The 27,471-nt window shown below is 52.8% G+C and overlaps 1 protein-coding gene across 21 annotated transcripts in view; it reads right to left on the bottom strand.

Moving 5' to 3' along the window:
• KIF1A (kinesin family member 1A) overlaps positions 1 to 27,471 on the bottom strand; it is a 198,361-nt gene that overhangs the window by 58,575 nt on the left and 112,315 nt on the right. For 8 of the 21 annotated variants that reach the window (XM_065557175.1, XM_065557176.1, XM_065557179.1 and 5 more), the window contains 10 exons: positions 26,087 to 26,235; positions 25,349 to 25,527; positions 23,591 to 23,728; positions 15,859 to 15,977; positions 13,961 to 14,046; positions 13,126 to 13,264; positions 12,720 to 12,888; positions 12,039 to 12,129; positions 9,850 to 9,968; positions 3,125 to 3,180 (listed from right to left, as the gene is read on the bottom strand). In XM_065557175.1, the coding sequence (XP_065413247.1) occupies positions 3,125 to 3,180; positions 9,850 to 9,968; positions 12,039 to 12,129; positions 12,720 to 12,888; positions 13,126 to 13,264; positions 13,961 to 14,046; positions 15,859 to 15,977; positions 23,591 to 23,728; positions 25,349 to 25,527; positions 26,087 to 26,235 (1,245 nt within the window). Of the gene's footprint in view, positions 1 to 3,124; positions 3,181 to 9,849; positions 9,969 to 12,038; positions 12,130 to 12,719; positions 12,889 to 13,125; positions 13,265 to 13,936; positions 14,047 to 15,858; positions 15,978 to 22,337; positions 22,593 to 23,590; positions 23,729 to 25,348; positions 25,528 to 26,086; positions 26,236 to 27,471 lie in introns of all 21 variants that reach the window. The other 13 variants (XM_065557170.1, XM_065557164.1, XM_065557162.1 and 10 more) reach the window with 3 other exon arrangements.

Raw genomic sequence — 27,471 nt, 5'->3', positions numbered from 1 at the left:
CAGGAGAAGTTGTTACTCTTCATGACTACGTTTGCTGGGAGGGTAGGGGACAAGGAACTACCCTGACAGGACACTTATTTTTTTAAGCTAATGATAGCTGTGTGTATGTTAAAGCCACCACATTGCAAGACATACATTTTAATCTCATTACCACTGCAGGCAATCATATTATTTACTGGCCTGCAGATAGAATTTTGCAAGTAGTCCTTAGGTTCCAGATACCCTTTAATTGGACTAGTTTAGTACCTGATCGATTTTAAAATTTGTTTTCACTGTTACCAGAGATTCAGAAAATCTCTGAAGTACAAGGGCAAATTCACATGCTTCAAAATATGTATCAAGTTAAAAAGTATGCCTTTCAGACAGCTTATAGAGTATCCACCTTATGTACTAAGTATGATGTATTGTGTTATATGACTAAGATTGTACAACAACCCCATCATATTATCGCTATGGGAATGTTATTGCTTGTGTTGTGCAGGAGTATGTTATTGTTGTTGTAAAGGACGTAATAATAGTAATACTTTTCATGTCCATGCTCATCATGCATTGTCATTACATCCAATCAAAACCCCTAAGGTTGAAGCATCTGATGTAGAATCTGAATTCCGAGATTTAATGCAAATAGAGATTTGAAAATGTTTGTTGTACTAGTAGTACAAAAGGGGGGTTGTGGAAGCAGAGAAAGAACTGACAGGAAGGGGATGCAATACATGACAGTTCGTTAGCAAGAGTCAGGCTAACTGTAACCCTAATAACGCGAGATTTGTAGAAGCGAGGAATGTGTGAGGCGAGTGGGAAAGAACTGTGTGAGAAGTTGTTGCGACCTTGTGTAGATAATATGGAATGTAGACTAAGAGTCTACATTAGTGAGCAAAACAAGATATCAGAATGACCTATGTATAAACAAAATGCAACTGTTGCTCATTATTGTCTGTAACAAAAGGTATAAATGCTTGCTGTAATTGTTTACCTGTTGAGAGACCTGCTTAGCTCTCTCCCTCTGCGCAATTGTGACAGTTAATAAAGCATCTGACTTGCTGTACCTAAACAAATAGTGAGAACTCTGTTTTTCTCCGACAGAGGCGTGGCTAGAAACCCGAGTAGCAGTGGGATCTTCCACAGTGGTGTCCAGGAACCAACCAGGTTTCGGAGCCTTTCTCACAGCACAGTTCATTACATGCGGTGGGGGGGGGGGGGTGCACAGGGCTGGACTCCTCCCTCTCTTGCGGAAGGAACAAGGTGGCTGAGCTAGCAGCAGAGAGAGCATGCCCAGAGAGCGCATCCAGAAGCAAGCTGGCTAGCACATCAGGCACCAAATATTTTATCAGCTGGTGGGATTTTTCATGCTTTTCAAGGTGGAGGGAAGGGAAACAAACAGAAACCCCAAAACAAAGCAAAACGGTTGAGACACAGAGTGGGAGTGAATGGACATTGTGGGAACGGGGATGCAGTCTGCTTTGCCAATGCTGCACACTTCAGCCCTCTTTAACCACTCCTGAGCCCTCTGAGCCACTGCTTTAAACAGGTGTCCCACTCAAATCAATGTGTGCCAGGACAGAGCTGGTAGCACGTCTCTGCCCAACAAGGGGGAGGGGAGATGTAAGAGTGAAGGAAGGGGAGACACCCTGGGATGGGTATTCTGCAGTCTGGATGAGCATGCCGACGGGAGGCAATTTAATTTCAGTCCAGGAACCCTTTCCTATAACAAGTGGAATCAGGGCCATCCTTACCCATACGTAAAGCACGCAGCTGTGTAGGGCACCAGGAAATTTGGTGCCCCAAATTTCCTGGTGCCCTGCGCAGCTGCATGCTGCTCCAGCCCCTGCTCCGGCTCTTCCCCAGGGCCCCCGCCCTACTCTGCCCCGCACCGCCCCTTCCCCACCCCAGCCCCGCCTCTTCCCACCCCTGCTCCGCCCCAGCCCCGCTCCCACTCCCCTGAGCTCTGCAGCAGGGCCGGGTCTGTACTCACCAGTGGTGGGAAGTGCAGACCCGGCTCCAGTCACGCCGACGGTGAGTGCTGGGGGGGTGGTTCCCCCTTGCCCCCCAACCCAGTCCCGCCCCCCCCACAGAGACCTAGGGCCTCCCCTCCCCCACCCCGCGGAGGCCTGGGGACAGCCCTCCTGATCCCCCTCGCACAGGCCTGGCAGCGGGTGGGCTGCGTAGGGCCCCAGAATAGTTAGGGACGGCCCTGAGTGGAATACTCAACACTGAGGTTACAGTGCTAGTGAGCCACCAAGGAATGACTCTTCACGGATGACAACATTTAGTGAAAGGATGGGGGCTTCCCTGCAGAAAGGAAAAGGGATGAGGAAGGATTGCTGGAGTTCAGGAGGTACTCAGCATGCCAGTGGCTAGGCCTACTTCTGAGCTAACCAGATCCTAATGAGCAGACTTGGCAGGTTTAGAGCGCTGTGAATTATCCTGCGCTGATTTCTTGATACTGTCAAGATTTTCTGAGGTCCTGTTCTCTACTACCAAGTTACCAGAGGGCAGTAACCCTTGTCCAGTAAAAAAACAAACCACCTGTGCTAGCCATCACTTTACTGTGCGGCCCACGGGTCGCTCCAGCCAGCACCCCGCTTTACACTCAGCCATCGCCATCTGGGCCCCTTTCTGTGGCAAATGCAAAAGGGAAGGTGGCTAGCATCATCAGGCCTACCTGTTCATCTCACCACCAGGACTGCTCTCTGCTGAACATTCCCACAGAAATAGCTCCCCCCACCTGCAACACCCAGGAGTTTCCCAGACGAATGGTTTCTCTGTAGAGCTACACACCATGGCTGGCTCTATGGACATTTCAAAAAACCAATACACCACGAATACTGGCTAGCCTGGAAAGGTCTCCTTCCCCCACTGGAGTGGCTTGATTTACAGAAGCCATCTTAAGAACGTTATGCAATGCATCAAGCTAAACAGCATGAGAACCCACAGACAATTCAGCCTGTTATCAAAACACCATCTCCCATCACGCAGACCCTTACTGTGTACAAAACCAGGTGACCATGGTGTTATTGCAGAGAAGTCCAGCAAGGAATGACCAATTCTCCCCCAATTCCAATGTGCTTCAAGTTGTGGCTTCTGAAGCCTAATGTACTTTAGAAGGGGAAAAACAATGGCCTACCTGGCTTGGACAATGGCATGACCCGGGGGAAGTGGCGTCGGGATGGTCTCAGTGGGCTATGGAGAGAAGAGACTCAGATAAAAGAATGCATGCAAAATAAATGACCTGTTTAGAGAAGGTAGAGCTGAAGCTCCCCTCCTCCCCATCTCACAACACAAGAACAAGGGGACACTATGAAGTTGGAAGGTAGAAAACTCAAAACCAACAAAAGGATATACTTTTGCAGGCAACATCTCATTCGACTGTGGAACTCACTGACACATGATGTTGAGGCCAAGAATTTAGTAAGATTCATCTTTATTTTCATACATGTTAGAGGAATGGAAAACTCTGGCTTCTTAGCTAAAGCTTCAAGATGCTGCAGAATTCAGTACTGCTAAGCTGTAGATACCAAAGAGTGTTTGCACAGAATTTATAGACCTGATCCATAGCCCACAGAAAGAACGGTTACTTACCTTCTGTAACTGTTGTTCTTCGAGATGTGTTGTTCACGTCCATTACACATTAGGTGTACGCGCGCCGCGTGCATGGACGTCGGAAACTTTTTTCCTTAGCGGCTCCCGTCGGGCCGGCAGGGCCCCTCCCTCCCGCCAGAGCGGCGCCCCGCTCTAGGGTATATATATCCCTGCCGACCCGACCCCTCCGGTTCCTTCTTGCCGGAGACTCCGACAGAGGGGAAGGAGGGTGGGAAGTGTAATGGACGTGAACAACACATCTCGAAGAACAACAGTTACAGAAGGTAAGTAACCGTTCTTTCTTCTTCGAGTGATTGTTCACGTCCATTACACATTAGGTGATTCCCAAGCTTACCATTGGAGGTGGGTAGGAGTCAAGGTACAACTGACTGTAGCACAGCCCGTCCGACCATCGCGTCCTCTCTGGTCTGATGGTGGATCGCGTAGTGGGCTGTGAACGTATGTACGGACGACCAGGTGGCCGCTTTACAGATCTCCTGGATAGGGACCTGCGCCAAGAAGGCCGTTGAGGACGCTTGGGCCCTAGTCGAGTGGGCCCGGATCTCTGGGGCCGGAACATTGGCGAGCTCATAACATGTGCGTATACAATGCACAATCCACGCCAATAAGCGCTGTGTCGAGATAGGCAAGCCTTTCATATGTTCCGCAATGGCAATAAACAGCTGAGGTGTTCTGCGGAACGACCTGGTCCGTTCCAGGTAAAACGCCAATGCCCTTCGAACATTGAGGGTATGTAGGCTGCGGTGATGAGGGTCCGTATGGGGTTTAGGGAAGAACACCAGTAGACAAATGTCCTGTCCCATGTGAAACTGCGATACCACTTTCGGGAGGAATTTGGGGTGCGGCCTCAGTTGCACCTTATCCTTATGAAAAACTGTATAAGGGGGTTCTGAAGTGAGGGCCCTCAATTCCGATACCCTCCTGGCCGATGTGATGGCCACGAGAAACGCCACCTTCCACGAGAGGTGCATGAGGGAGCAAGTGGCTAGGGGTTGAAAGGGGGGCCCCATAAGCTTAGTTAGGACTAGGTTCAGACTCCACGCAGGGACCGGTGGGCGCGAGTAGGGAAACACCCTCTCCAGCCCCTTGAGGAATCAGGCCACTGTGGGGTTGGAGAACACTGACACTCCCAACTCTCCCGGATGGAATGCCGAAATGTCAGCTAAATGCACTCTAATCGAGGCGGGCGCAAGCCCCTGATGCTTGAGGTGCAGTAAGTAGTCCAGGATCGACGGAACTGAGGCCTGTAGAGGCTGTATGTGCTGAGGCTCGCACCAGTGGGAGAACCTTTTCCATTTGGCCAGGTAGGTCGCTCTTGTGGAGGGCTTCCTACTACTAAGGAGAATTTGTTGAACATGGTGAGAGCACCTGTGTTCCGCATTGTTCAGCCAGAGAGATACCACGCCGTGAGATGTAGCGATGACAGGTTTGGGTGGAGCAGGTGACCCTTGTCTTGTGTGACTAGGTCGCGATGGAGGGGGAGGGTGATCGGGTCGGCTATGGACAATTCCAGCAGGGTCGTGAACCAATGCTGGCGTGGCCAGGCTGGGGCGATGAGTATAATTGTTGCCCTGTCCCTGCGGGTCCTGAGGAGGACCTTGTGTATGAGCGGGAACAGAGGGAAGGCATACCTCAGGCTCCCTCCCCATGGAATCGTGAAGGCATCCGCCAATGATCCCGGGCTGAGGTTCTGAAACGAGCAAAACTGAGGGCATTGACTGTTGTCCTTGGTGGCGAAAAGATCCACCCGGGGAAAGCCCCACCTCCGGAAGATTGAATGCAGGACGTCTCGTCTCAACGCCCATTCGTGCATTTGGTAGGATCGGCTGAGGCGGTCCGCTAAGCCGTTTTGGATCCCCGGGAGATACGTTGCAATGAGATGGATCGCATGGGCTATACAGAAGTCCCATAATTGGAGTGCCTCGCGACAGAGGGGAGAGGACCAGGACCCGCCCTGCTTGTTTATATAGAACATGGCGGTAGTGTTGTCCGTCAGGACTGCCACGCTGTGACCTTCTATGGTGGCGTGGAAGGTCTGACAGGCGAGACGAACCGCTCTTAGCTCCTTTAGATTGATGTGAAGCAACCTGTCTTCTTTGGACCACAAACCTTGGGTCCGCAGTTCCCCCAGATGCGCCCCCCAACCCAGGTCCGATGCATCTGTTACTAACGTCAGAGTGGGCTGTGGGGCAGCGAAGGGGATCCCTTCGCAGACCTGCTGTTGATCGAGCCACCAGCGGAGCGAGCCCAACACCTGATCCGGGATCGTCACCACCAGATCCAAGGGGTCTCTGTTGGGGGGTACGTTTGGGTAAACCACAACTGCAAGGGCCGGAGCCTTAGGCGGGCATGTCTGACTACATGTGTGCAGGCTGCCATGTGTCCCAGGAGCTGCATGCAACACCTTGCCGTTGTCACGGGGAATTTTTGGACTGAGCTTACGGCCCTCTGAATTGTCAGGAAGCGTGACTCTGGGAGGCTTGCCTGCGTGGTCACCGAGTCCAGGACTGCACCTATGAAGTCCAGTCTCTGTGTGGGAGCTAACGTGGACTTGGGCACGTTGACCAGGAGGCCGAGCCTGCCGAACATCTGTAAGGCCAGCGTCACGTGAGAGCGGACCTCGGCCTCTGACCTGCCCGCGAGGAGCCAGTCGTCCAAGTACGGGAACACGCGCATCCTTCTCTTTCGAAGGAAGGCTGCTACCACGGACATGCATTTCGTGAATACTCGTGGTGCTGATGCCAGGCCAAAAGGCAGGACCGTAAATTGGAAATGGCGCTGGTTGACGGTGAAGCGCAGGAACCGCCTGTGGGCCGGATTGATGGCGATGTGAAAATAGGCATCTTTCATATCGAGGGCAGCGTACCAATCCCCCGGATCCAGGGATGGGATAACAGTTCCAAGGGAGACCATACGGAAGCGCATTCTGACCAGAAACTTGTTTAGGTCGCGCAGGTCCAAGATAGGACGGAGGCCCCCTTTTGCCTTGGGAATCAGGAAGTACCTGGAGTAGAATCCTTTTCCCCTTAGGTCCGGTGGGACCTCTTCCACTGCTCCTACTGCGAGAAGGGTCTGTACCTCCTGCATGAGAAGTTGCTCGTGAGAGGGGTCCCTGAAGAGGGACGGGGAAGGGGGATGGCAGGGAGGGGACGAGGAAAACTGGAGGGTATAGACCGCCTTCACTGTGCGCAGGACCCAGCGGTCCGATGTTATGCGCAACCATGCCCGGTAGAAATGGGACAGGCGGTCCTTGAAACTTAGAGGAGGATCCGGTATGGAATGTGGTACGCTGTCCTCGAGTGTAACTTCAAAAGCCTGGTTTGTTCCCTGGCTGCGGCTTGCCCTGGCCGTGACCTTGACCCTGGTTAGGCGTATTGTTACGTCTCCGCCTGTTATCCCTGCCACGACGGCGGTACGGTTCGTGCCGAGGGCGAGGGTGGTACTGCCTCTGTGGAGGCTGAGGTTTAAAGGGCTTGCGCTGTGTCACCGGGGTATGCATTCCTAATGACTTTAGGGTTGCTCGCGAGTCCTTAAGGCTATGTAGCCTGGCGTCCGTTTGGTCGGAGAACAAGTCCGAACCTTCAAACGGGAGGTCCTGTAGGGTGGTCTGCACCTCTGGCGGAAGGCCTGAAGCCTGTAACCATGCCGAACGCCTCATCACTACCCTGACGCGATTGTTCTAGCCGCTGCGTCGGCTGAGTCGAGGGAGGCCTGCAATGAGGTCTTGGCCACCGCCATCCCCTCGTCCACCAGGGCCGTGAACTCAGGATGTGCGTCCGGCGGTAGGGAGTCTTTGAACTTGGAGACTGATGCCCAAGAATTAAAATTGTGCCTATTTAGAATCGCCTGCTGATTAGCGATCCTCAGCTGGAGGCCCCCAGACGAATAGACTTTCCTTCCGAACAAGTCCAATCGTTTTGCGTCCTTGCCCTTGGGCGCAGGGGCTTGCTGGCCATGACGCTCTCGCTCGTTGACCGCCGAGACCACCAGCGAACAAGGAGACGGGTGCAAAAAGAGGAAGTCAAACCCTCTAGATGGGGCGAAGTATTTTCTCTCCACACCTCTTGCAGTTGGTGCACTGGAGGCCGGCGTTTGCCACACCGTCTTATAGTTGGACTGGACTGTCCGTATAATCGGGAGAGCGACTCTGGAGGGCCCCTCCGGGCTCAGGATGTCGACCATGGGGTCCTCCTGTTCTATAGTCTCCTCCGCTTGCAAGCCCAGATTGAGGGCTACCCGGCGAAGCAGGTCTTGGTGCGCCCGATGATCAATCGGGGGAGGGCCGGACACTGTCGTGCCCGCTACTGCCTCGTCCGGCGAGGAGGAAGAGGTCGGGGCCTTCTGCCCATCCTCATCTTCCTGCAACCCGACATCGACCGGTTGCTCCTCTGAGGCCTGTCCCACGGTGTGGGACTGGGACGGTACCGTGCTCGGTGCCGAGTCCACTCCCTCCCGCTCCTGCGGTCTAGAGACCGTTGCCTCCTTATGAGATGGCGGGCGGTACCGTGGAGAGCGGGATCGGTACCCTGATGGCCCGGATCTCGAGGTCCTAGATGGGGGCCCTTGCTGGTGGTAGGCCCAGGGTGTCCAGAACGGCCATTGGCTTGGTTGGCCCCAGTGGGGATGGCCACAGGCTTCGTAGTCCCTACTAGCCTGTGCACTATGGGCATACCCGCCGTACTGGCCCGAGTCAGTCTCCGACACCACGGACGGTGATCTGGAAGGCCACGGCGGAGCCGTAGAACGGTGCCGGTCTGGGTTTGGGGAGTAGCGCCTCCGCAACCAGGACCTGGAGCAGCGTCTCGCCGACCTGGACCTGGATCGGTACCGGTGACCACGGGACCGGGAACGACTACGGCTGGTCGGTCTCGGGGAACGTACTGCCGACGCATCCCGGTGCTGACTCGTGTATGGCTGCTGAGTCGGTGCCGACCGCTTGCTGAAGCCCGACTGCTGTGGCGCTTTCTGCGCTGAGGGCAACCAGGAGTCCACCGAGGCGGAGCTCGACCGGGACCAGTGCCTTGAACGGTGCCGAGATGGTGACCGTGATGGGCGCACCGTCGCCGGCTTGCCTCTGTGTGGCAGCTTCGGCGGAGCGTCCTCAGTTCGTGGAGGGCCCTCAACGGACAATGCAATGAGGTCCTTTGCTGCCTCAAATGTGTCCGGAGTGGAGGGCTGTTCCAAGAGCTCCTCCAGCCCTTCATCCTCACTCGACATGCCTATCCCGGGGCTCGACGGGCCTTTCGGCGCCGGAGCCACTACCGGGGCCTGTGCCGGGGCCGTACCGGCCTTAGGCGCACTCGAGGTCTTCACCGGCGCTGCCCTCTTATGCGGGGAGCGTCCTCGGGCCTTGGGTTGGCCCTTCGATTTTGCCGGCGAAGACGACCGGTGTCGTACATGCCCCCGTTGGGTCGGTGCCGTGGGCTTCGGGTGACCCGCCGGCGCCGGTTCCCGCACCGATGCCGGGGCGCTCCGCACTGAGGCAGACGGTGCCGCCGAAGTGGAGGGCTGCAACGCCGTCTCCATGAGCAGCTGCTTAAGGCGAAAGTCTCTTTCTTTCTTAGTTCTGGGCTTAAAGGCCTTGCAGATCTTGCAGCGCTCTTTCTGGTGAGCTTCCCCCAGGCAGCGGAGACACGAGTCGTGGGGGTCGCTCAATGGCATAGGCTTGCGGCACGTGGCACAAGCCTTGAAGCCTTGGGCGTGCGGCATGCCCCGCCGCCCAGGGCCGGTGCCGGGGTTGACCAAGCAACCACAGCAGGAACTTTAAGTACCTAATGAGCTGTTAACTACTAAGCTCAACACTACTACTAATTAACTGATAACTGTTTGCTAAATAACACTAATGACTATGCTAAGGGACACTCTCAGAGGAGAGACAGAGTTGTTCCAACGCCGCCACGGACGGTAAGAAGGAACTGGAGGGGTCGGGTCAGCAGGGATATATATACCCTAGAGCGGGGCGCCGCTCTGGTGGGAGGGAGGGGCCCTGCCGGCCCGACGGGAGCCCGCTAAGGGAAAAAGTTTCCGACGTCCGTGCACGCGGCGCGCGTACACCTAATGTGTAATGGACGTGAACAATCACTCGAAGAAGAAACCAATGGAACGACTCCCATTGATTTGGATAGGCTTTATCAGATCCTAGGTCCACGCTACATGAGGCTCTGGTTACAATGTTAAAAAATAAGTCTGAGTCAACAAGAGGGGTGAGCCCATCCTCTGGATGTTACCCCTTCCCTACACCACACTGACCTGAGCACGTCCTTGCAGAGAGGAGGGAAGGGATGTTGCTGATAATGCCCAAACACCTCAAACACAATCGGTTGGCTCTTGATGTACTCAATGAATGACTTGGTCACCTCCACCGCAATCTGAGAGAGAGGGAAGCAGGGGACAAGCAACAACGCTTTAAAATGACATACAGCAGCAATCCATTCGTCTAGGCCCCTATCCAGCAAAGGATTTAAGCATGCGACTTCCACGGGATTACTCACATTCTTAAGGTTAGACATGTGATGGACACAATACTTTGCTTACTAGTAAATGGTATTTCTCCAAGGAAACAGGCTCAGCTCACCCCTCTGATGGGTTTTTGCTTATGTCACACTTACACAATGATGGCATAATGCTGCTGGTTTAATTTCCCCAAAGCTAAGACAGCCCTTTGATTTCTGCAGGAGGAGGCAGGGTGAATATTTCTGCATGGGAGTGGTTGGTCTTCCAGAGCAAAATGGTGAGACTGGTCTAGAGGCTCCTCACAGAGACACTCAGCGTCAGAAAAATCTGGACCCATATTGCCAGGGGTTACTTCAGAGAGGTCTAGAGCTTTTCTACACCAGGTCCTTGAAGGAGAGGCTAATAATGTCAAAATAAATATGAAAAGCAGGAACCTCAGGAATAGGAGCCATGACCTTCACCGGCAGGACCGAAGGAACCTTAACAATGGCCTTTATTCTTCTCTCTGGAGCTGGCTTTCCAGGCTTCACCTTTAAGCCGGTCCGAGGCTGAGACAGTGTTTGTGGTCATGTGAGAGTGGACACAGGGAAGAGAAGGGGGAAGGATAAACAACCCTTAACAACCTGGTCTGCTGGCTCTTAGGCCGGAGGTGGCCTGCTGTCAGCCTGAGGACCTGTGCTGCTTCAGAGAGAGATGATGGTTCAGGGGCACGGCATGTTAGATACAACAGTCTAGAAGTTTGGGCTCCTTGTCACAAGAGTGTCTTTTGTTGGTTTTCTTTGTAGCACTCTTTGGTTTCTCTGCCATTCTCCTCTCACACAGACACCCTCTTGTCTAGAAGAGACTTAACTTGCTGACAAAAACCTACCCTGGGCAAGTTCAGCAAGGAGGGTGTGACAGAGTGCTGGCTGCAGCACACTGGTCACTGAAGGCTGCAGGCGTAATTGGAGCCTACCAACCTGTTACTGGTGGGGATTACTGACACTTGGGGGCCAGTGCTGAGCTAACAGGTAACTGGCTTAGTTCCTGGGAGGATATACAATTGGGAGGACCAGGAAGTAAAAGGGGGAGCTTGGAGGATGTGGGGGAGCTGGGTGGAGGAGAGAAGCTGTGTGCTCCTCCCACTGTGTACCTGTGCTGTGTCCTGTCCTGTTTGGAAACAGAGGGCTACAGGGGCCCGTAGTGGGCCAGAAACGGATAGTTGGTGTTTGTGACGGAGAACCATGAACACAGGCGAGGCTGTGCTACTCACTGGGTAGCTGAAGAAGTGCCCTGTGACAGAGGGGAATGCCTGTGACAGTCAGAAGGACACACACATGGTTTCTTCCCCCACCAAAATGCAATCAATGCATTTTTTTCCAGCCGCTGATCAAGTGTGATATATGTGACAACCCGTTAACTCGTGAGCTAAGCCGGTTCACTCAGAGGAGCACCTTGTATGATCTCTGATCACACACTGTAACGAGAAGGAAGTTCTCAGATCTCCAGGATAAAGCAGCAGCTCATTGCAGAGTGTGAAGTGTATTACCCCATGGGCAGAGAGGAGAGCACATTGCCATGTGACTGGGAGGTGGTGCAATTGCTGCTGTCAAACTGGCAGTGGTAGAGTGGGATTAGACTAGTGGTTCCCAAACCGTGGGGCACGCCCCTCTCGGGGGGCACGGAGGAATGTTCAGGGGGACGTGGCGGGGTCTGAACCAGGCCCCATGGGGGGCAGGGAGGAAGTGCCACCCAGTCCCACTCTGCATCCAGCTCCTCTGCTCCCACCTCCAGCCCCAGCCGCAGCTCCACTCCCGGGCCTGGCCCCAGCCCTGGTTGTGGCTCCACTTCCGGCCCCAGTCCCTGGGCCCCGACAGATTCCCTTATGGGTGGGGGGGGCACAACAGAAAAAGTTTGGGGAGCACAGGATTTGAAGGTTTCTATGCTCTGGACAGACCCTGAATATTGCGGGGCAGAGAGAAAACAGCCTGGGCAGTGATACTAACGTTCTGGACATGATAGAACCCTAGAGGTGGTCCTCGTCCTGTGTTCTTCAAGGGCTCCGTTGAAAAGGCCTCATCGTGACGATGGATAAAGCTGTGAAGGGGGAAGATTGTTACAGCAGCGGTGTGGTCGGCAGGGTAAAATGAGAATGACAGAGCGAGGTGGGAGCCAGCGTAGACTACCCCAGGTCTGAATGAAGATGACTCATTTCCCCTCCCCCCAGGGGCCTGCACTCTATAAATTCAGATAGGCTGCTACAGAAAGTCAGCTCTCCATGGGCCTGATCTGCCACACACTGCCGTTCAAGACACCCACTAACTTTAGCAGGCTTTGGATCAGGCCTCATGTGAATGAACAGACTAATTTTGCACTGCGTGACTCTCTCTCGGTTCTTTCCCTCTTTCATGAGGCATTGGACAAAAATTCAGAAGCGAAGAGGACAGTGTGGCCAATCTAGGTCTGGGCGCTTGCCCTTTCCCATCTCAGGGCTGCCCAGAGACCCCCTGCCACGTAGCTGAGATCCCATTTCATTTAGGAATCCAGCAAGGGCAGGGCGGTAGCGTGCCTCTGCTATCTGTTCATGACGCTCCTTGGGGAGTGCAACCTTCTGATTGAGGCAAAGGCAGAGTGGGAGGAAGAGGGAACAAACACCAGCAGAGCAGAGGGATCTGAGGACATCTCACTTAAACTGGCAGAAGATATCTGCATATTCTGCAGAGATGCTGGAGGCTTGCAGAACTGTCACTCGGAAGGTGAAGATGCTGCCCAGTGTCAGATGGTCCAGAACTGCTTCCAATGGGTCATCTAGAGCAACTTTCTCTGGACTGTCGAGGAGGAGATCATCTGGAGTCACTGGGGGAGGAGGAGAGCCATTAGAAAAACTCCAGACAGCATCCATCAAGGCCTAGTGAACGTCCGGCATGCCACATACCAACATAAACATTGCTTTCAATGGAGCTGGCAGTTCACACCCTGCTGAGGCTCTGGCCCTTTGCAATCCAGTGAGCAGTGAAACATTGTTTTGCTTCCTACTAGGTATACAGCTCCCGCCCAACGCCACTTCCCCCTGGACTAAAACAACCCTTTCACCTGCACAGGTGTTGTTGTTGACTTCATCTGCAGAAGGTCCGATGTCAGTTATCTGCCCCTGGCCTTCAACAATCCGCAGTTCCTCCTGCGAGGTCCCTGAACGAGACATCCCCGCCATGGGACAGGCCTCAGACTGGAACTGCCAGGCACAAGGGGAAATGGAACAGAGAGGCTGTGTGTGTAGGGAGGCTGCAGTCCTTACAGCACGCTCACCCTGCTAATGGCCATGAGCAGCCTTTTTGTCTCTTGCCCGGCATGCCTTCCCCTCTGTACTGCGTGGCAGACACCCAGTCAGGCATGAGAGGCTGCAGCTTTTATCTCCTCTACCACAGCAACATCTGAAGCCTCAGCGTTAACGTATGGCACACAGATTGGCCGAAGGGACAGGGTCAAGCGGCCCAGGGAATCCGTAATGAGAGAGGGAGCCTTTGGCTGCTAAGACATTGTTCCAATCTGAACTAGGTCTGTACTGAGTGACTGTCATCTACCAGCTGTTCACTGGCCTGCGTGAAACGAACCAGAGGCTCCAGTTCCATTCAACAAGGGCAGTGCCCATGCCACTCTGCTAGCAGGCCACTGCAGTCACGGTGTTTGTACTGGCGTGGCTGAGGCCAACCTTCAGGCCCACGAGGGATGTGGTCATCACTCCCTCTCCTAACCCAAAGCGCATCATATCTAGGGCACTCCTAGTCTTCTGCAGTCTGAGACCAATAGGCTAAAATATTAGGAACGGACTTGTTATCAGGATATGAATAATAGGAGGACCCAATACACTCCCCAGCAAGCTAAGGTCATAGAAAGATATTCTCACCTGGGGCTGGCTGCCATACTGTACCTTCTCAAAGTGCTGATCATCAAAGGATATTTTGGCTGTCCCTGACTGCCGTACTCCTGAACCATAATCCGGGGCTTCTTCATCCGCTGAAAGAGGAAACACAGCAAGACATTACAGGAAGGCAGGAAAAACTCGCCCCCAAAGAAGATCGCAGCCAGAGTCAAGGTCTCTGGGATTGTGACCTTTCATACACTGCTCCCTGAGTTTCTTCATCAAGGAATGCTTGAGTGGTCACTGGCTGCAGAACATGATGAAAACCAGTGAATTCCAAAAGGCAATCATGGAAATGTTGCAAGAAGTGCTTTCCAGCCTCTGTTTCAGAGTCAACAATTCTGCATTAGCTAACAGCCATCTATGTGCACACTCATCTATAAATTGGTACCAACAGCACCACACTAATGCCCTTGCTAGTTAAGCAGATGATGGCCCAGATCATAAAACCATGACATGACATGGCAGAGTTTTCAGTTCTTTGCAAGACCATCCTATTAGAATAGCTTGTGTGCATGTGTGAGTTGGGGACAGTGGTTGTACTTGCAGAACAGAATATGTACCTGAAACGAACAGTACCAGAAAAAAGTATTGCTATTAATTTTTCTCAGCCCTAGATTTATCATGAATAGAGCCAGATCCTGGTGGAACTGACCCCATCTGTGAATCACCTTGCTCAAGGTGACTGATAATTCACAGATGGGTCAGTTCCACCAGGATCAGGTTCTATTCATTATAAATCTATAACGGGCCCCACTTCCCCTCTCATGCCATGAGTGAGAGGTCTTTCCGGATCAGGTTGGGGCCAATTGATGGGGAAGCATGGAACTGAATGAATTGGACAAAATAATTTTCTTCTCACCCCAGGAGACAGCAATTTGTCCCGGTAAGGCATGGATCTTGGAACATATTGACACAGGCACACGGGAACTGATGCTGAATTGATTTACACCACGTGTAACCCACTGAAGTCAGGCGAGTTGCATGGGGTGGGAGCAGCACACAATATAACTCACAGAGTGATGAGTGCTCTCTTGTGGCAGTTCTAATGACAGTACAGGAGATGCCTATTGGACTATAGCACCCACAATTCCTGCCAGTGGAAGCTTGATGTCCCTGTATTACTAGAGCAGGAAAACATTGCATGGTGGCCTGTGAGTGGCATACCTCCTGGCAAATCCTGTGTGTGTGCAATACTCCACTGGCCCACTTGGGGCCGGGGGTCTTGTGCACAATGCAACAGGGAGAGCAAGGTCTAAAGCAGGGGCGGCCAACCTGAGCCTGAGAAGGAACCAGAATTTACCAATGTACATTGTCAAAGAGCCACAATAATACATCAGCAGCCCCCCATCAGCTCCCTGCTCCCAGCACCTCCCACCCACTGACAGCCCCACCGATCAGCTCCTCCCCCTCTCTCCCCGCACCTCCGGATCAGCTGTTTTATGGTGTGCAGGAGGCTCTGGGGGGAAGAGGGGAGGAGCAAGGTCACGGCAGGCTCAGGGAAGGGGGCAGGAAGGGGTGGAGTGGGGGCAGGGCCTGTGGCAGAGCCAGGGGTTGAGCAGCGAGCACCCCCTGGCACATTGGAAAGTTGGCACCTGTAGCTCCAGCCCTGGAGTCGGTGCCTATACAAGGAGCCGCATATTAACTTCTGAAGAGCTGCATGTGGCTCCGGAACCATAGGTTGGCCACCCCTGGTCTAAAGAAATGCTTAGGCTGTGGACTAATGGACTGGTGCCACCAGCCCGAGCACACAGCATGGGGCTCATCACGCTCAGGAAAGTGCATATGTCTCCATGAAATGTAATGGCCCTGAGAACTGGCTCTCCAGACTCACTATGGCACTGGGGCAAGGCCAGCTCAGAGCATCCGCCTGCCACTGAAAACCCATTGCTGCTTGCCCAATGTACCTGAGATGGCCTGGACTGCCACGCGCAGGAAGCCTTTCACCTCGCCCTTCTCGCTGACGATGGCAACACGGTGCACTAGCGGCACTGGGTACAGCAAGTTGCTGAGATACACGAATGCCCTGAAAGAGTTAAGTAACACAGGAGAGGGGTCACTGCGTCCCCAGCCTGGGGTTTCCAAACACGCTCCGTGGCCAGATGGCAGCTGGGCTCACAGTTCACCGCTCACATCACAACATGGTGCTGCAAAGCAAAACTAAAGAAAGGCAGCCAGGGTCAGCCGGAAGTGTGTGTGTGGGGGGGATTCAGCGTGCTTAGGACAGGCTGGTGGGAGGCAGAGCTACAGTAACATCAGGTTCCTGCGAAAGTGGCAGCGAGTTAGTGAGCACCAGCATACCTCTCGGCCTGTCATCTCCCTTGGGCGCGACAGCGTCGTGGGGAGGGCTGAGGAGGGGGCTGTGTCGGTGCAACAAGGAAGCTAGAAAGAGGACCTCTTGCTGTGGAGAACTGGAGAACTAGGACGGAAGGTGCTGTGAAACAACCACGGGTCTGCTGCAGATTAAAGGGTGTGGGGAGGGGGACGGGCAAGAGGGGACCAGAGAGGGCAGGGGGAGAGAAGGCAGAGGAAGAGAGAGGCAGGAAGGAAAAGGGAAAAAGAAGAGGAGAAGGGGAGGAGAGAGAGTGAAGGAAAGGAAGTTCTTGTTTAGAGCACAGAGCCTCCTGCAGACAGGCTGGGAAATGCAGACACCTGTCCAGAGTCTGAGACTGAGAAGCTATTGCAATGGTGGGTTTTCAGCCTGCTTTAAGAGAGGCCGGCACATCCCCTGGATAGTGTATGAAAACCTATCCCCAAGAGGGGCAAGCCTGCCTTCAAACAGGGGTCTGCTCAGTCAGTGCCCAGCTGGTAGAGCCTCCATGCAACAGCCAGGGGCGGGGTTCAGGCTCCCCCCGGGCTGAGCCCCAGAAAGCACCCACCTTGTGAACGCAGCTGGCTCCTCCGAATCAATCACCCTGCTGTGTGCTGAGTAGTACCCTATTGCCATGGAAATCAGCACGGCTGCCTGCGGAGTAAGGAGTGCTCGAGAGGCCCTATGCAGCCGTGACACCAGACAGGGAGTGGACAATGCTCAGTGAGTCACACCCAGGAACCATAGGCCAGAACCTCAGCTGGTGTAAATCAGTGGAGCCCCACTTACTATGCCATTTACCCCAGCTGAGGATCTGGCCCTGCGAGTTCAATGCCCAGGCAGCAGGGCAGATGTGGGATGCCTGAATGCATGAGTGACGATGCTGACACCTCACTGTACCAGTTATGAACAGGGGCCAGCAGGAGGCGGACTTAGACCTGAAGCCCTCCCATGAGCACTTCCAGGAGGAGAAGCTGCCTGTCAGGCTGGCGGGGAGAGCCCCTTTTCTTGGCCAGACCAGCACCAGTTCCATCCCCCTACCCAGAAATCAGACACTAGCTCTAACAGGGCTTTCTTTATGCAAACATGGTCCTCGTAGAGGGTTCGGTTGTGCCCTGGTGCCACGCAGCCATTTGGGGAGCACATGGGAGTGGGGGCTGCCATCCCACTGCACAGCCACATCGGGCCCTTCTGGGTGCTGGGGCTGCCTGCCCACCAGCAGCCAGGGGACCCGGAGGAGGGGTGGCGAGTGAACACTGGCTCCACCCCCTATGCACTGGCTGGCTGACGCAAGAGGAGGAGTGTGTTACATTGGCAATGGCTGCAGCAAATCACTCCCCCCTACCCTCCCCCCGGGACAATCACGTCTGCCTGAGTCGCGGGTGCCTTCCATCTGTCCCCTGGGCTCAGCCTAGGGCTCAGTCTCACCCTAACTAAACAAGCAAGCAGCACAATGATTATGTTCATGTACACGGAGAAGCTGGAGGCTGCCTGGAACCCCGAGATTTCCAGATGAGTGATCTGCTCTTGCTTCCCAGCCCTTGAGACCCCATCTGTGCTCAGCACTTGGGAGGCAGCGTCTTTGGATGGCAACTGGCTCCAATCCCTCGCTGCTATTGCCTCTGTACGGTGATCCAGGACAACATTTTCAAGAGTGGTCAGTGCCTTGGAGCACTTCGGTTTCTGGTCGTCCAAGCTGGGGATCTGGCGTTGGCGAGTGTCACAAATGGTTACCTACTCCAGTGCACCAGGAAGAACTGGATCAATGGTGGAATGGAGTACATCTGGTCTGCACTTTAACACCTGGGTGAAACTGTACTCTGATGAGAACATTAATCCTGGACAGTAACTGAATCTTCACCTGGCACTGGTGCTGACTGAAGACTGCATCCCTACTCTCTGGCCCTTTACATTGTGAAAGTACAAAAAGTTCTGAGAGAGAAAGGCAGCCAAAGAGAGAGGAAGACAGCTGCAGTTTGTGCTGTCTCCTTGGTGGTATTCACGTCATGTAGGCAACCGCAATGCAATCCGAACACATCCAGGATAAGAGAGGACACTGGGGTGGAGACAGGGCTGTAGGTGATCTTAGTTCTGGGGGATCAGTTTTGCCTTGTGCAGGGCACACTCTGGAGCAGACTACTGATATGTGTAACAGGTGACTTTTAACGTTGAAAACTTGCACATTTAAACTTCATTCTTAAAACCGTAGGCCTGGCAGCATCACACTTCCCCTTTCAGCGAGGTCATCGGAAGGCTATTACCAATTTGCCATCTCTTCTTGACTGAGGATTAAACTGCTAAGATTCTACCTGTAATTAGACCAGAATTTCGGAATGCAGCCCAGAGTCCAGTCTCAGCCAGATGCACCATCCCCTTTTCGCTGCTGAAAGGACATTTTCAGATGGCCATCACTGGAGCTAGAACCAGAACCTTGAAAAGGATTTGGAAGCCACGGCAGAATGTAGTACACCCATCGGTCTGGGCTACCCAGAACCTGGGCCGCCGCATTCTGAAGAGTTAGAAGCCTCTCTGTGGTCTCCCTAGAACCACAGAAATATAGGGCTGGAAGGGACCCCAAGAGGCCATCTTGTCCTTCCCTCTGTGCTGAGATAATGTCGCAGGAAGCCTAGCCTTGCACTGGTGTAAACAAGTATCCCCATGACTAGGCCCACACTGCAGTCTGCTGGCTAATCAAAACTGGGATAGGTCCTTGCTGGCCACTGCCTCTATTTAGGAGCAGCAAACTGTTCGCCAGCGTCTCAGGACTGCACCTCCCCTTGACGATCAGAGGGCAGATGCTCTCAAACAGTGGGCAAGGCCATAGATCACATCAGCTCCTCAAAATGCTTCCCCCTTTCCTATCCACATCACCTCTGACTCGTAGTGAGCCTGCTCAGCTGCCTTCCATCCGGGGGCTGAGTTCTTTCACAAAGCTGCAGCATGCCTTTGTCCAGGATGATGAGAACAGGCAACAGAAGTGGGAGGTTCCTTTCAGCAGGAGTTTTGTAATGACCTCAGTCCACAGTGGCATTGTGTGTGGTCAGCATATTCCATCATCAGACTAAACTTGGTACTGGGTGTACAAAATTCCTCCCCCCATAACTTTTACTGTTGTTTGTAGCTGGTCTCCAGATTGGAAAAGCAGACTGACAGGCAGCCATCCCCAGCCCAAGTCTGAAGGAGTGCAGTGTGCAGCCTCTACAGGACTGCATCATACTCATGCTCTGATGAATGGAGTGGCATAGGTTTGAAGGAAGCAAAGCCACTATATTAACAAGTATCGCCACACAGAGTAGCTAGGGTGCTTCTTCAGAGGGAGGCAACCAAGATTCTGTGACTATCCCTATGTGGTCAGCTTTGTTATCTGTACATTTGGGTCCAGCGCCCTCCCTCAGAGCAGAGGTTTGACTGCTGAGCTGAAATATCATCGTAAAGCCTGGGTGATTCCTGCAGCAAGGGCTCAATCCTGCACCCGGGGAAGTCAACGACAGTGATCCCTTTGACTGCAATAGGTGCAGGATCAGGCCTCAAATGTCCAGAGGAACTTATGCATCTTGGGGCCTGAGTCAGCTCCCTCTGGAGTCAATGGGAATCTTTCCACTGACTTCAGCGGCAGTTGAATTGGATCATTAAAGCACAAGGCAAGAACCAGCTTTAAACCCCAATCCTACAAGGTGCTGAGCCCTTCTTGGGAGATGCAGAGTATCTTCCGTTCCCAGTGAATCACCCCATAAGATGGAACTGCAGGGTCAGAGGATCGGAATCCTCTTGAGTGTCCGGGATCAGATAAGGTGCCATGCTCGAGGGAAGGAGGGAATTGAGTCTGGCGCCCACCTGAATGCTCTATAATGCCCTGTATTGGAGATGGCTTTACTTTGGTGTCTGTGAATACAGATCTGACTCTGGGCATCTTGCAGAAGGATCATAAGCCTGTTAAACTTCCATCATAACAATATGAAAAAACAGGTGAGCACATCTTGAAGCAGACTGAAACCAGAAAGGTTGAAGAGGGAGGAAGAGGAAGAGAGGAATAGGGAGAGGGAGGGAATGTGTCACTAAAGGAAAAGGAAGGAGGGCAGAGACACTAACCACAAGATTGGTGAGGTGCAAAGATGGCATGCTCAGACCAAAGAAAAGCCTTTCAAAAAGAAGACAAAAGTGAAATAACCCCCAATTTTTGCTCAAGCTTTGGAGAGAGAGCCAGCAGCTAAAAAAGAAAAAGAAAAAAAAATAAAAAAAAATAAAGAAAATAGGGGGAAAACTAATCAAAGACAAGGATCCAATCATAAACCAATCCAAGCACACTTCACGAGAAATGTGATCGGCATAGCTGCTGCACAGGGAAAGCCAATTCTGTGTCTGACTCAAAAGAATTGGGAAGATTCAAATGGAAAAACCTCCCAGGAACATCCCACAGGATGGGGGGTTCGGTTCATCTGGTAGTTTGTTTTTAAAATCTCTGATTCCCCCAAGAGGAAAAAAAAAGTGGAAGAACCCAGCTCTTTCAGTCTGAGGCTGCAGTGACTCTTATCCCAGCTTCCTCTCTCTCTTTTCTGGTCCCTTCTCCTCCCCTTCTCGGTCCCATTGCCCAAGTCGCATTGGCTGGAAAGCAGAACTCAGTTTCTTAGTTTCTTGCCTAGGCTTCTTGCTTTCACAAACATATTCGCAGCTCACAGGCCAAATTACGACCCAGTGTAAATGGAAGCAATGCCACTGACTACAGTGAAGCTGCAGCTGCTTGCACCAAGTCTGAATTTGACCCAATTTTTAAAGGACAGGAGTCCCTGAGACAACTATGGGCAAAACCTCTTCTTTCCCCTTGGAAAAGTCTGAAGCAGAACTGGGCTATCTGGTGCCATGCTTGGCAATTTCAGATGGTTTTCTCTAGCAGAATGAACTGGTGGCTGATTGAATCAAACATGTCACCAATTTCACAAAATCTGGAGTTCTTTTCCAGAATGAGCCATTGAAACATTCTGTTTTCACTAGCAAAAGAAAAAAAAACAATTCTCTTTTCCTTTGGGCAGAGTCCACTCCCAGCCCTGCAGGGCAGAGAAGCTCTCCCCACTCCAGAGCTTTTCTCCAAACCACCTGAAAACTTCTGGCAGCTCTTCTTCCCACACAACTCTTTTCTGCATGGCTCTAGTTCGAACCACTGCAGAAAACAGTTTCCATCCATGTGCTGGCCAAAAGCAATAGTGGTGGCTTAAAAATATATGGCTTTTACAAAAAAAAAAAAAAAAAAGATAAAATCCTCTCCCTCCACAGCCTTTGGTTTTAGTTTTTGAAGCCAACCTTATTCCCCACAGCTCTTCCCTGAGTCATCTGGGGAAATCCCACTCGCTACCAACTGGACCTGCCTGCCTTGTAGTACTGTGCTCACTTTCTGCACCTCCCATCTCTTCCTCACACACCGCTCAGGGCCACTGGCTGCCTCTGAATCCTTCTCCTAACGATCAGAACTGATGGGCCTTCTCTTACAGTTCACTGTGCTTGAGTTACACCTTGGTCTCTTGGCCATTCCACCACTCCCCAGAAGCCTGTACATTCTCCTCTTGCTGGTGAGGATCTACGTCAGAGTCATGCATGGGATTTCCATTCCATGACTGCAAAGATGTGACCCTCACAACCCATGCAGGAGCAGAAGGCCACCCATTTTGCAGACATTTCATCATAAATGTTTCCAGCAGTAAATTAGAACTGAAACATACCTCTGTGTCCTCACCACACAATTCTCTATCACATGAAACTCTTCTCTTTAAAGAGACCATATGAATCCAGTGGCTACTCAATTCTGTCTCCGTTGACTCTGTGATACCTGTCTTGAAGCTCACTCTAAAGATGAGCTGGCTAGAGTAGCCTCTCCCGTCTTCGTTTTCTATCGACACTTGCCTTACCATCACACTGACCAGTACACCTGCCCTGCTGGCCATCTCTTTAAGGACACTGTTCAGCTAACCCATCCCGACTGCCTGTGGAACGCATGCCCTCAACATGGGAATAGTGTCAGAAAGCAGTTCTCTCGTACGAAAGAGCTAGTTCCTTCCCAGCATGCTCTCCTAAAACCTCACCAACCTTCCTACTAAACTGAACAGGGGGGAGCGGTCGTAAAATGGATCCCGGCCATCATACAGCGGGTACTCCGGAAAGATGTCTTCCTCCAGGTCCTCCTCCTCCTCCTCCTCCTCCTTCCCCACGTGCTGCTCGTCAGCAGGCTCGGTGATGTCGGAGTCGGGGTTCGAGAAGGTGGGGGAGGGGGTGAGATCAGCCATGCGCTCGCTCATGCATGTGTTGAAAAGAGGAGAGCTGTTGCAGCCAGAGATATCTGAACTAAGGTTAGTACAACAAGATAGAAGACAGGTTAACACCAGCTATTCCAAACAGAAGAGAGAGAAAGAATAGGCTTTTTCTTTTACACCAAGGACCATTGCTATTCAGGAGGGGAGTGGGAAATAAGACCTGCCTGTCCAAAGTGTATTACAAAGAAGCCCCCAGTGTCGCCAGCTAACAACTGGTGTGAAAGATGGGAAATGCCACCTCGGACTTTGCAGAGGATTCAGCAAAGCAGGAACGTAGCTCTGTCAACTAAGGCCCCAGTAGAGTGCCCACTGGCATCAAGGGGAGTCCTTCCACTGCTGTTAACTGGCAAGGATCAGGCCTTGACTGCACCAAGGTTGGTCACGTTCGGCGGCAGGACCAGTCCCTTCGACACCTCCTAGCTGACAGCACTGTGCCCTTCCAACTGGCAGGTGGGAAGCACATGAGGCGACATGGCACGTACAGTACAGCACACCAAGATGTTCAGATGCCAATGAGCACGCCTGCGTGTGTGCACACAAACACACATCCATGGACATGGAAACCTGACAGCAGGGTTCTCAACCTGTCCCCTTCCACAGCTTTGTTTCCATCATCGGGCCACACACAACCCACCCAGAATCCCCCTCCCACGCTGCAGGATGGGAAGGGCAGGGGGCTGCCATCCCCAGGTTGAGAGCTCGTGCCTTGTGGTTATTAGGCACAGCTTCAAAGAAGGCGATGGGAAGTTCACCACCAACTCACTGTAGCAGGGCACCGAATGCCTGGCAGCAGTAGGGGTCCCAGAAAATCATTCTTGAGTACCCATGCAGAGGGCAGAGAAAAGTGATTGCGGAAAATAGCGCTCCTTGGATATTGGCTTACTGCCTGGTGGAACCCTTTCACCCACAGCAGCCACTATGGTCTCTCCGCACCGCACCAGTTGTCCCTATCAAACCAAGCAACGTTTCCTTCTGTGGGTGTGTTTGGATTGCAGATGGATTTAGAAAAAGGAGGAGCAAGGCTCTCACCTGCCAACCAGTCTGAACCAGGGGAAGCGGTCGTAGAAAGGATCTCCACCAGTCACGACGTTGTCACAGTCCTCAAGGATGCTAGAAGGCACTTCTGCTGCCCTGTCGTACATTTCACGCATCAGGTCCAGTCGCTGTCTGCAAGAAGAAACAGAGAGAAACAGATGTACACAATGAGGTTTAAGGATCTAGATCAGCTTCCAGCCCCTTGAGCACTGAGTCAGAGCCACACACACCAGCCCTGTAACACTGTACTTCTAGGGTATCCAATGTATCACAGCCACACACATGTATGTAAAGTAAACAAGGTTTTCAAAATGTTTAAGAAGCTTCATTTAAAATTAAATTAAAATGCTGATTTTAAGCCGCCGGCCTGCTCAGCCCGCTGCGGGTCTGGGGTTCTGTTCACCTAGGCCGGCAGCGGGCTGAACGGGGCCTGCGGCCGGAACCCCGGCTGGCAAGGGGCCAGCAGCCAGAACCCCGGGCCAGCAGCCAGAGCCCCAGACCGGCAGCGGGCTGAGCAGGGCCGGCACCCCAGACCATCAGCGGGCCGAGTGGCTCAGCCCGCTGCCGGTCTGGGGTTCCGTCTGCTGGCTCCTGCCAACCAGGGTCCTGGCTGCTGGCCCACTCAGCCTGCTGCCAGTCTGGGGTTCTGGCTGCCGGCCCCTTGCTAGCTGGAGTCCCAGCCGCGGGCCCCACTCAGCCCGCTGCCAACCTGGTGCTCAGGGTGGGGGGTGGGGATGTGGGGGGTCCAAGAGTCAGGGCATGGGGTGTGAGGAGGCTGGGTATGTGTGTAGGGTGCAGGAATCAGGGATGGGGTCATGGGGGGGATGCAGGGGGCTGGGATGTAAGGGGGGTGCAGGGGTCAGGGCAGAGGGCTGGGGGGGGTGGGCTGGGATCAGGGGGGTGCTCCCAGCCCCCTGTCCTGAGCGGCTCATGGCAGGGGGCTGGAGAGATACACCCCACTTCTACCCCCTTCCCCAAGGTCCCGCTCCTACCCCGCTTCCCCAAGGCCCCGCTCCTCCCTCCCCTCCCCGCCTCCTTACCGGTCTGAGCAGCGAGGGCACTGGGGCTGCTCTTCTCCCCTCCCTTGCAAGGGCCATCGGCGGCAGGGAGGGAAAGGAGGCAGGGCTCAATGCAGCACGCTGGGGGAAGAGGCGGGGGAAGGGGAAGCTTGGCTGCCGGCGGACCTGCTGTACAGCAGCAGCCGGCAGAAGCAAGCTTACTTCTGCCCCCTACCCCCACCAGAGAGAGCGGTAGGCGGGGGGCGGAGAAGAGCGGACTGGGTCGGGCAGGATTTTTAATGGCATGCTGCTGCCTGCCGGGGTCCCGCTCAGCCCGCTGCCGGAACCCCAGACTGGCAGCGGGCTGAACGGGACCCCGGCAGGCAGCAGCGTGCCATCAAAAATCGGCTCGCATGCCATCTTTGGCACGTGTGCCATAGGTTGCCGACCCCTGGTTTAGATTCATAATGAAATACATTGCTATTTTGTATGCTATTTTGCCATTATTGTTGTTCACTGATCATTCTTGTTTATTTGTGAAGGCAGTGGTAATAAATGTACAAGGGATAAACTCTCACTGATTGATAGGCGTGTGCATGCAACTTCAAACCAAGGGGCTAGGACCACAAGACAGGAGACTCCACAACTCTACTCTTCTTGTCCTGAATGTGCCAGCCGAGCAGGGCTGCTCTCAGCCCCACCCCGCCCAGTACAAAACGTGTGGCTGTGCCACAGTACCTCTGCCCCACTCTACCTGAGTTTCTCCAGAGTCCAGTAATGTGTTGCTCCATTCTTCTGGTCCTGCACCTCCACAGCCACAATGGTTCGTGGGAAGGGCCGTTTCTCTCGGTCTTTGGCAGCATTGGGGGGCAGCAGGTCGGGAGGCAGAGGGGAGTAAAGAGTGTCTGTGAGGAGGACGAACTGGAACTGGACCTGGGAATGGACAGAGGGTTGGAGAATCAGTATGTGTGTGGAAGGCTCATGGTGAATGGTGATCCCCAGCCAGTGCCTTTGGACTGTTGGCATCCATCCACTCTGTGTAACTCCTGAAAAGCACAAGGGGCCACCCCAGACCTCGGGGTAAGCCGGTGTCAGTGACTTCCATGGAGATATACGTGCTTACGCCAGGTTCAAATCTGACCCATTGCTTTTGGTAGAACCTGTAATATGGCTCATCTAGGAACACGTTTTCTGGTCTTTGAGAGCCCCAGTCCTTGACCTCATTCACAGCTTTGCCATCTTGCTGGTACATGCAAGCTGATGAGACTCTACTGAAGCAGAGGGCTGCAGTTTCTGTCCCATGTGCTCACTGTTTGTGTACAAACATCTCTTGGTTTGGTAATCACTGGGAAATGCATGTGCTTAGCTTTGCAACCAGCAACCATGAGGAAGTGGAGGCATCCAATTTCCTCCAAAAAAATTGAAAGAAAATTCAGTTACATAACTCAGGGGTAAAATCCCGGAGAGCCTGAGTGTGACAGAAGGTGCTTACTTTCTTCTTCAGCTCCACGCTAATGGCATTGGCCTCCTTTAAGAAAATTGCATTGCCCCACAGAAGGTCCCGGAGAGACGTGAATTGGTACCATTTCCACTTCCTGAAGGCCCAGAGGGCCAGCTCAAACTCCCGCTCAGTCCACTGTACTGTTGAGACAAAGAGACAAGTCACTTTCTTCAAAGGACACTCCCGACACTCCTCTGCCCACCACCACTAACACTAACACTCACCCACCCTGGATTCCATCCAGGCTGTGGAGAGGTTTTCAGAGATTCCAAGGCAAGCAAGGACCACTGTGATCAGCTAGTCTGACCCCCTGTATAACGCAGACCATAGACCTGCCTCCAAATAATTCCTAGAGCAGAGCTTTTAGAAAAACACCCAGTCTTGATTGAAAACTTGTCAGTGATAGAGAATCCACCATGATCCTTGGTAAATTGTCCCAATGGTTAATTCCTCTCACTGTTAAAAAATTATGTCTTATTTCCAATCTGAATCTGTCTAGCTTCAATTTCCAGCCATTGGATTGTGTTTAACTTTTTTCTGCTAGCTTGAAGAGCCCTTGATCATGTATTTGCTCCCCATATAAGTACTTATAGAATGTGATCAAGTCACCCCTTCGCCTTCTCTCTGTTAAGCTAAATAGACTGAGCTCCTTGAGTCTGTCACTACAAGGCTCTTCTCTGACACCGCTCCAATTTATCAACATCCTTCTTGAATTGTGGGCACCAGATCTGGACACAGTGTTCCAGCAACAGTTGCCCCAGTGCCAAAGACAGAGGTAAAATAACTTCGCTAATCCTACTAACGATTCCCCTGTTTATACATCCCAAGATTGCATTAGCTCTTTTGGCCACAGCATCACACTGGGAGCTCATGGTCAGCTGATTATTCACCACAACCCCCAAATCTTTTTCAGAGTCCCTGCTTCCTAGGATAGAGCCCCCGTCCTGTAAGTGTGGCCTGCATTCTTTGTTCCTAGATGGATACAGTTACATTTAGCTGTGTTAAAACACGTTTGCTTGTCCCGTTTACCAAGCGATCCAGATCTCTCTGAATCAGTGACCTGTCCTCCTCATTATTTACCACTCCCCCACTTTTTGTGTCACCTGCAAACTTTACCAGTGATGATTTTATGTGACCGGCTCTGAACATGAGGAAATACAGTTTTCTCTTCTTGCCCTAATAACTGTTCCACACACAAGTCAGGAGGGCACCACAGTGCAAGGTCCAACAAAAATACCCCAGATACACAGGGAGGGCAACATCCCCCATAAGCCAAAACTAACTCCACTCTGTCAACAGCCAAGGTAAATGAGGGATGGGAAAGGTGGTTATGTGTATGAAACAGCAATACCAGCTCCCAAACATGGCTAAAGGTT

Source organism: Chrysemys picta, chromosome 9, assembly GCF_011386835.1.
Source record: "Chrysemys picta bellii isolate R12L10 chromosome 9, ASM1138683v2, whole genome shotgun sequence".
In the NCBI taxonomy this organism is placed as follows: Eukaryota; Metazoa; Chordata; order Testudines; family Emydidae; genus Chrysemys; species Chrysemys picta.
The sequence above is the reverse complement of the archived record's forward strand: the minus strand, read 5'-3'. Positions and strand labels throughout refer to the sequence as shown.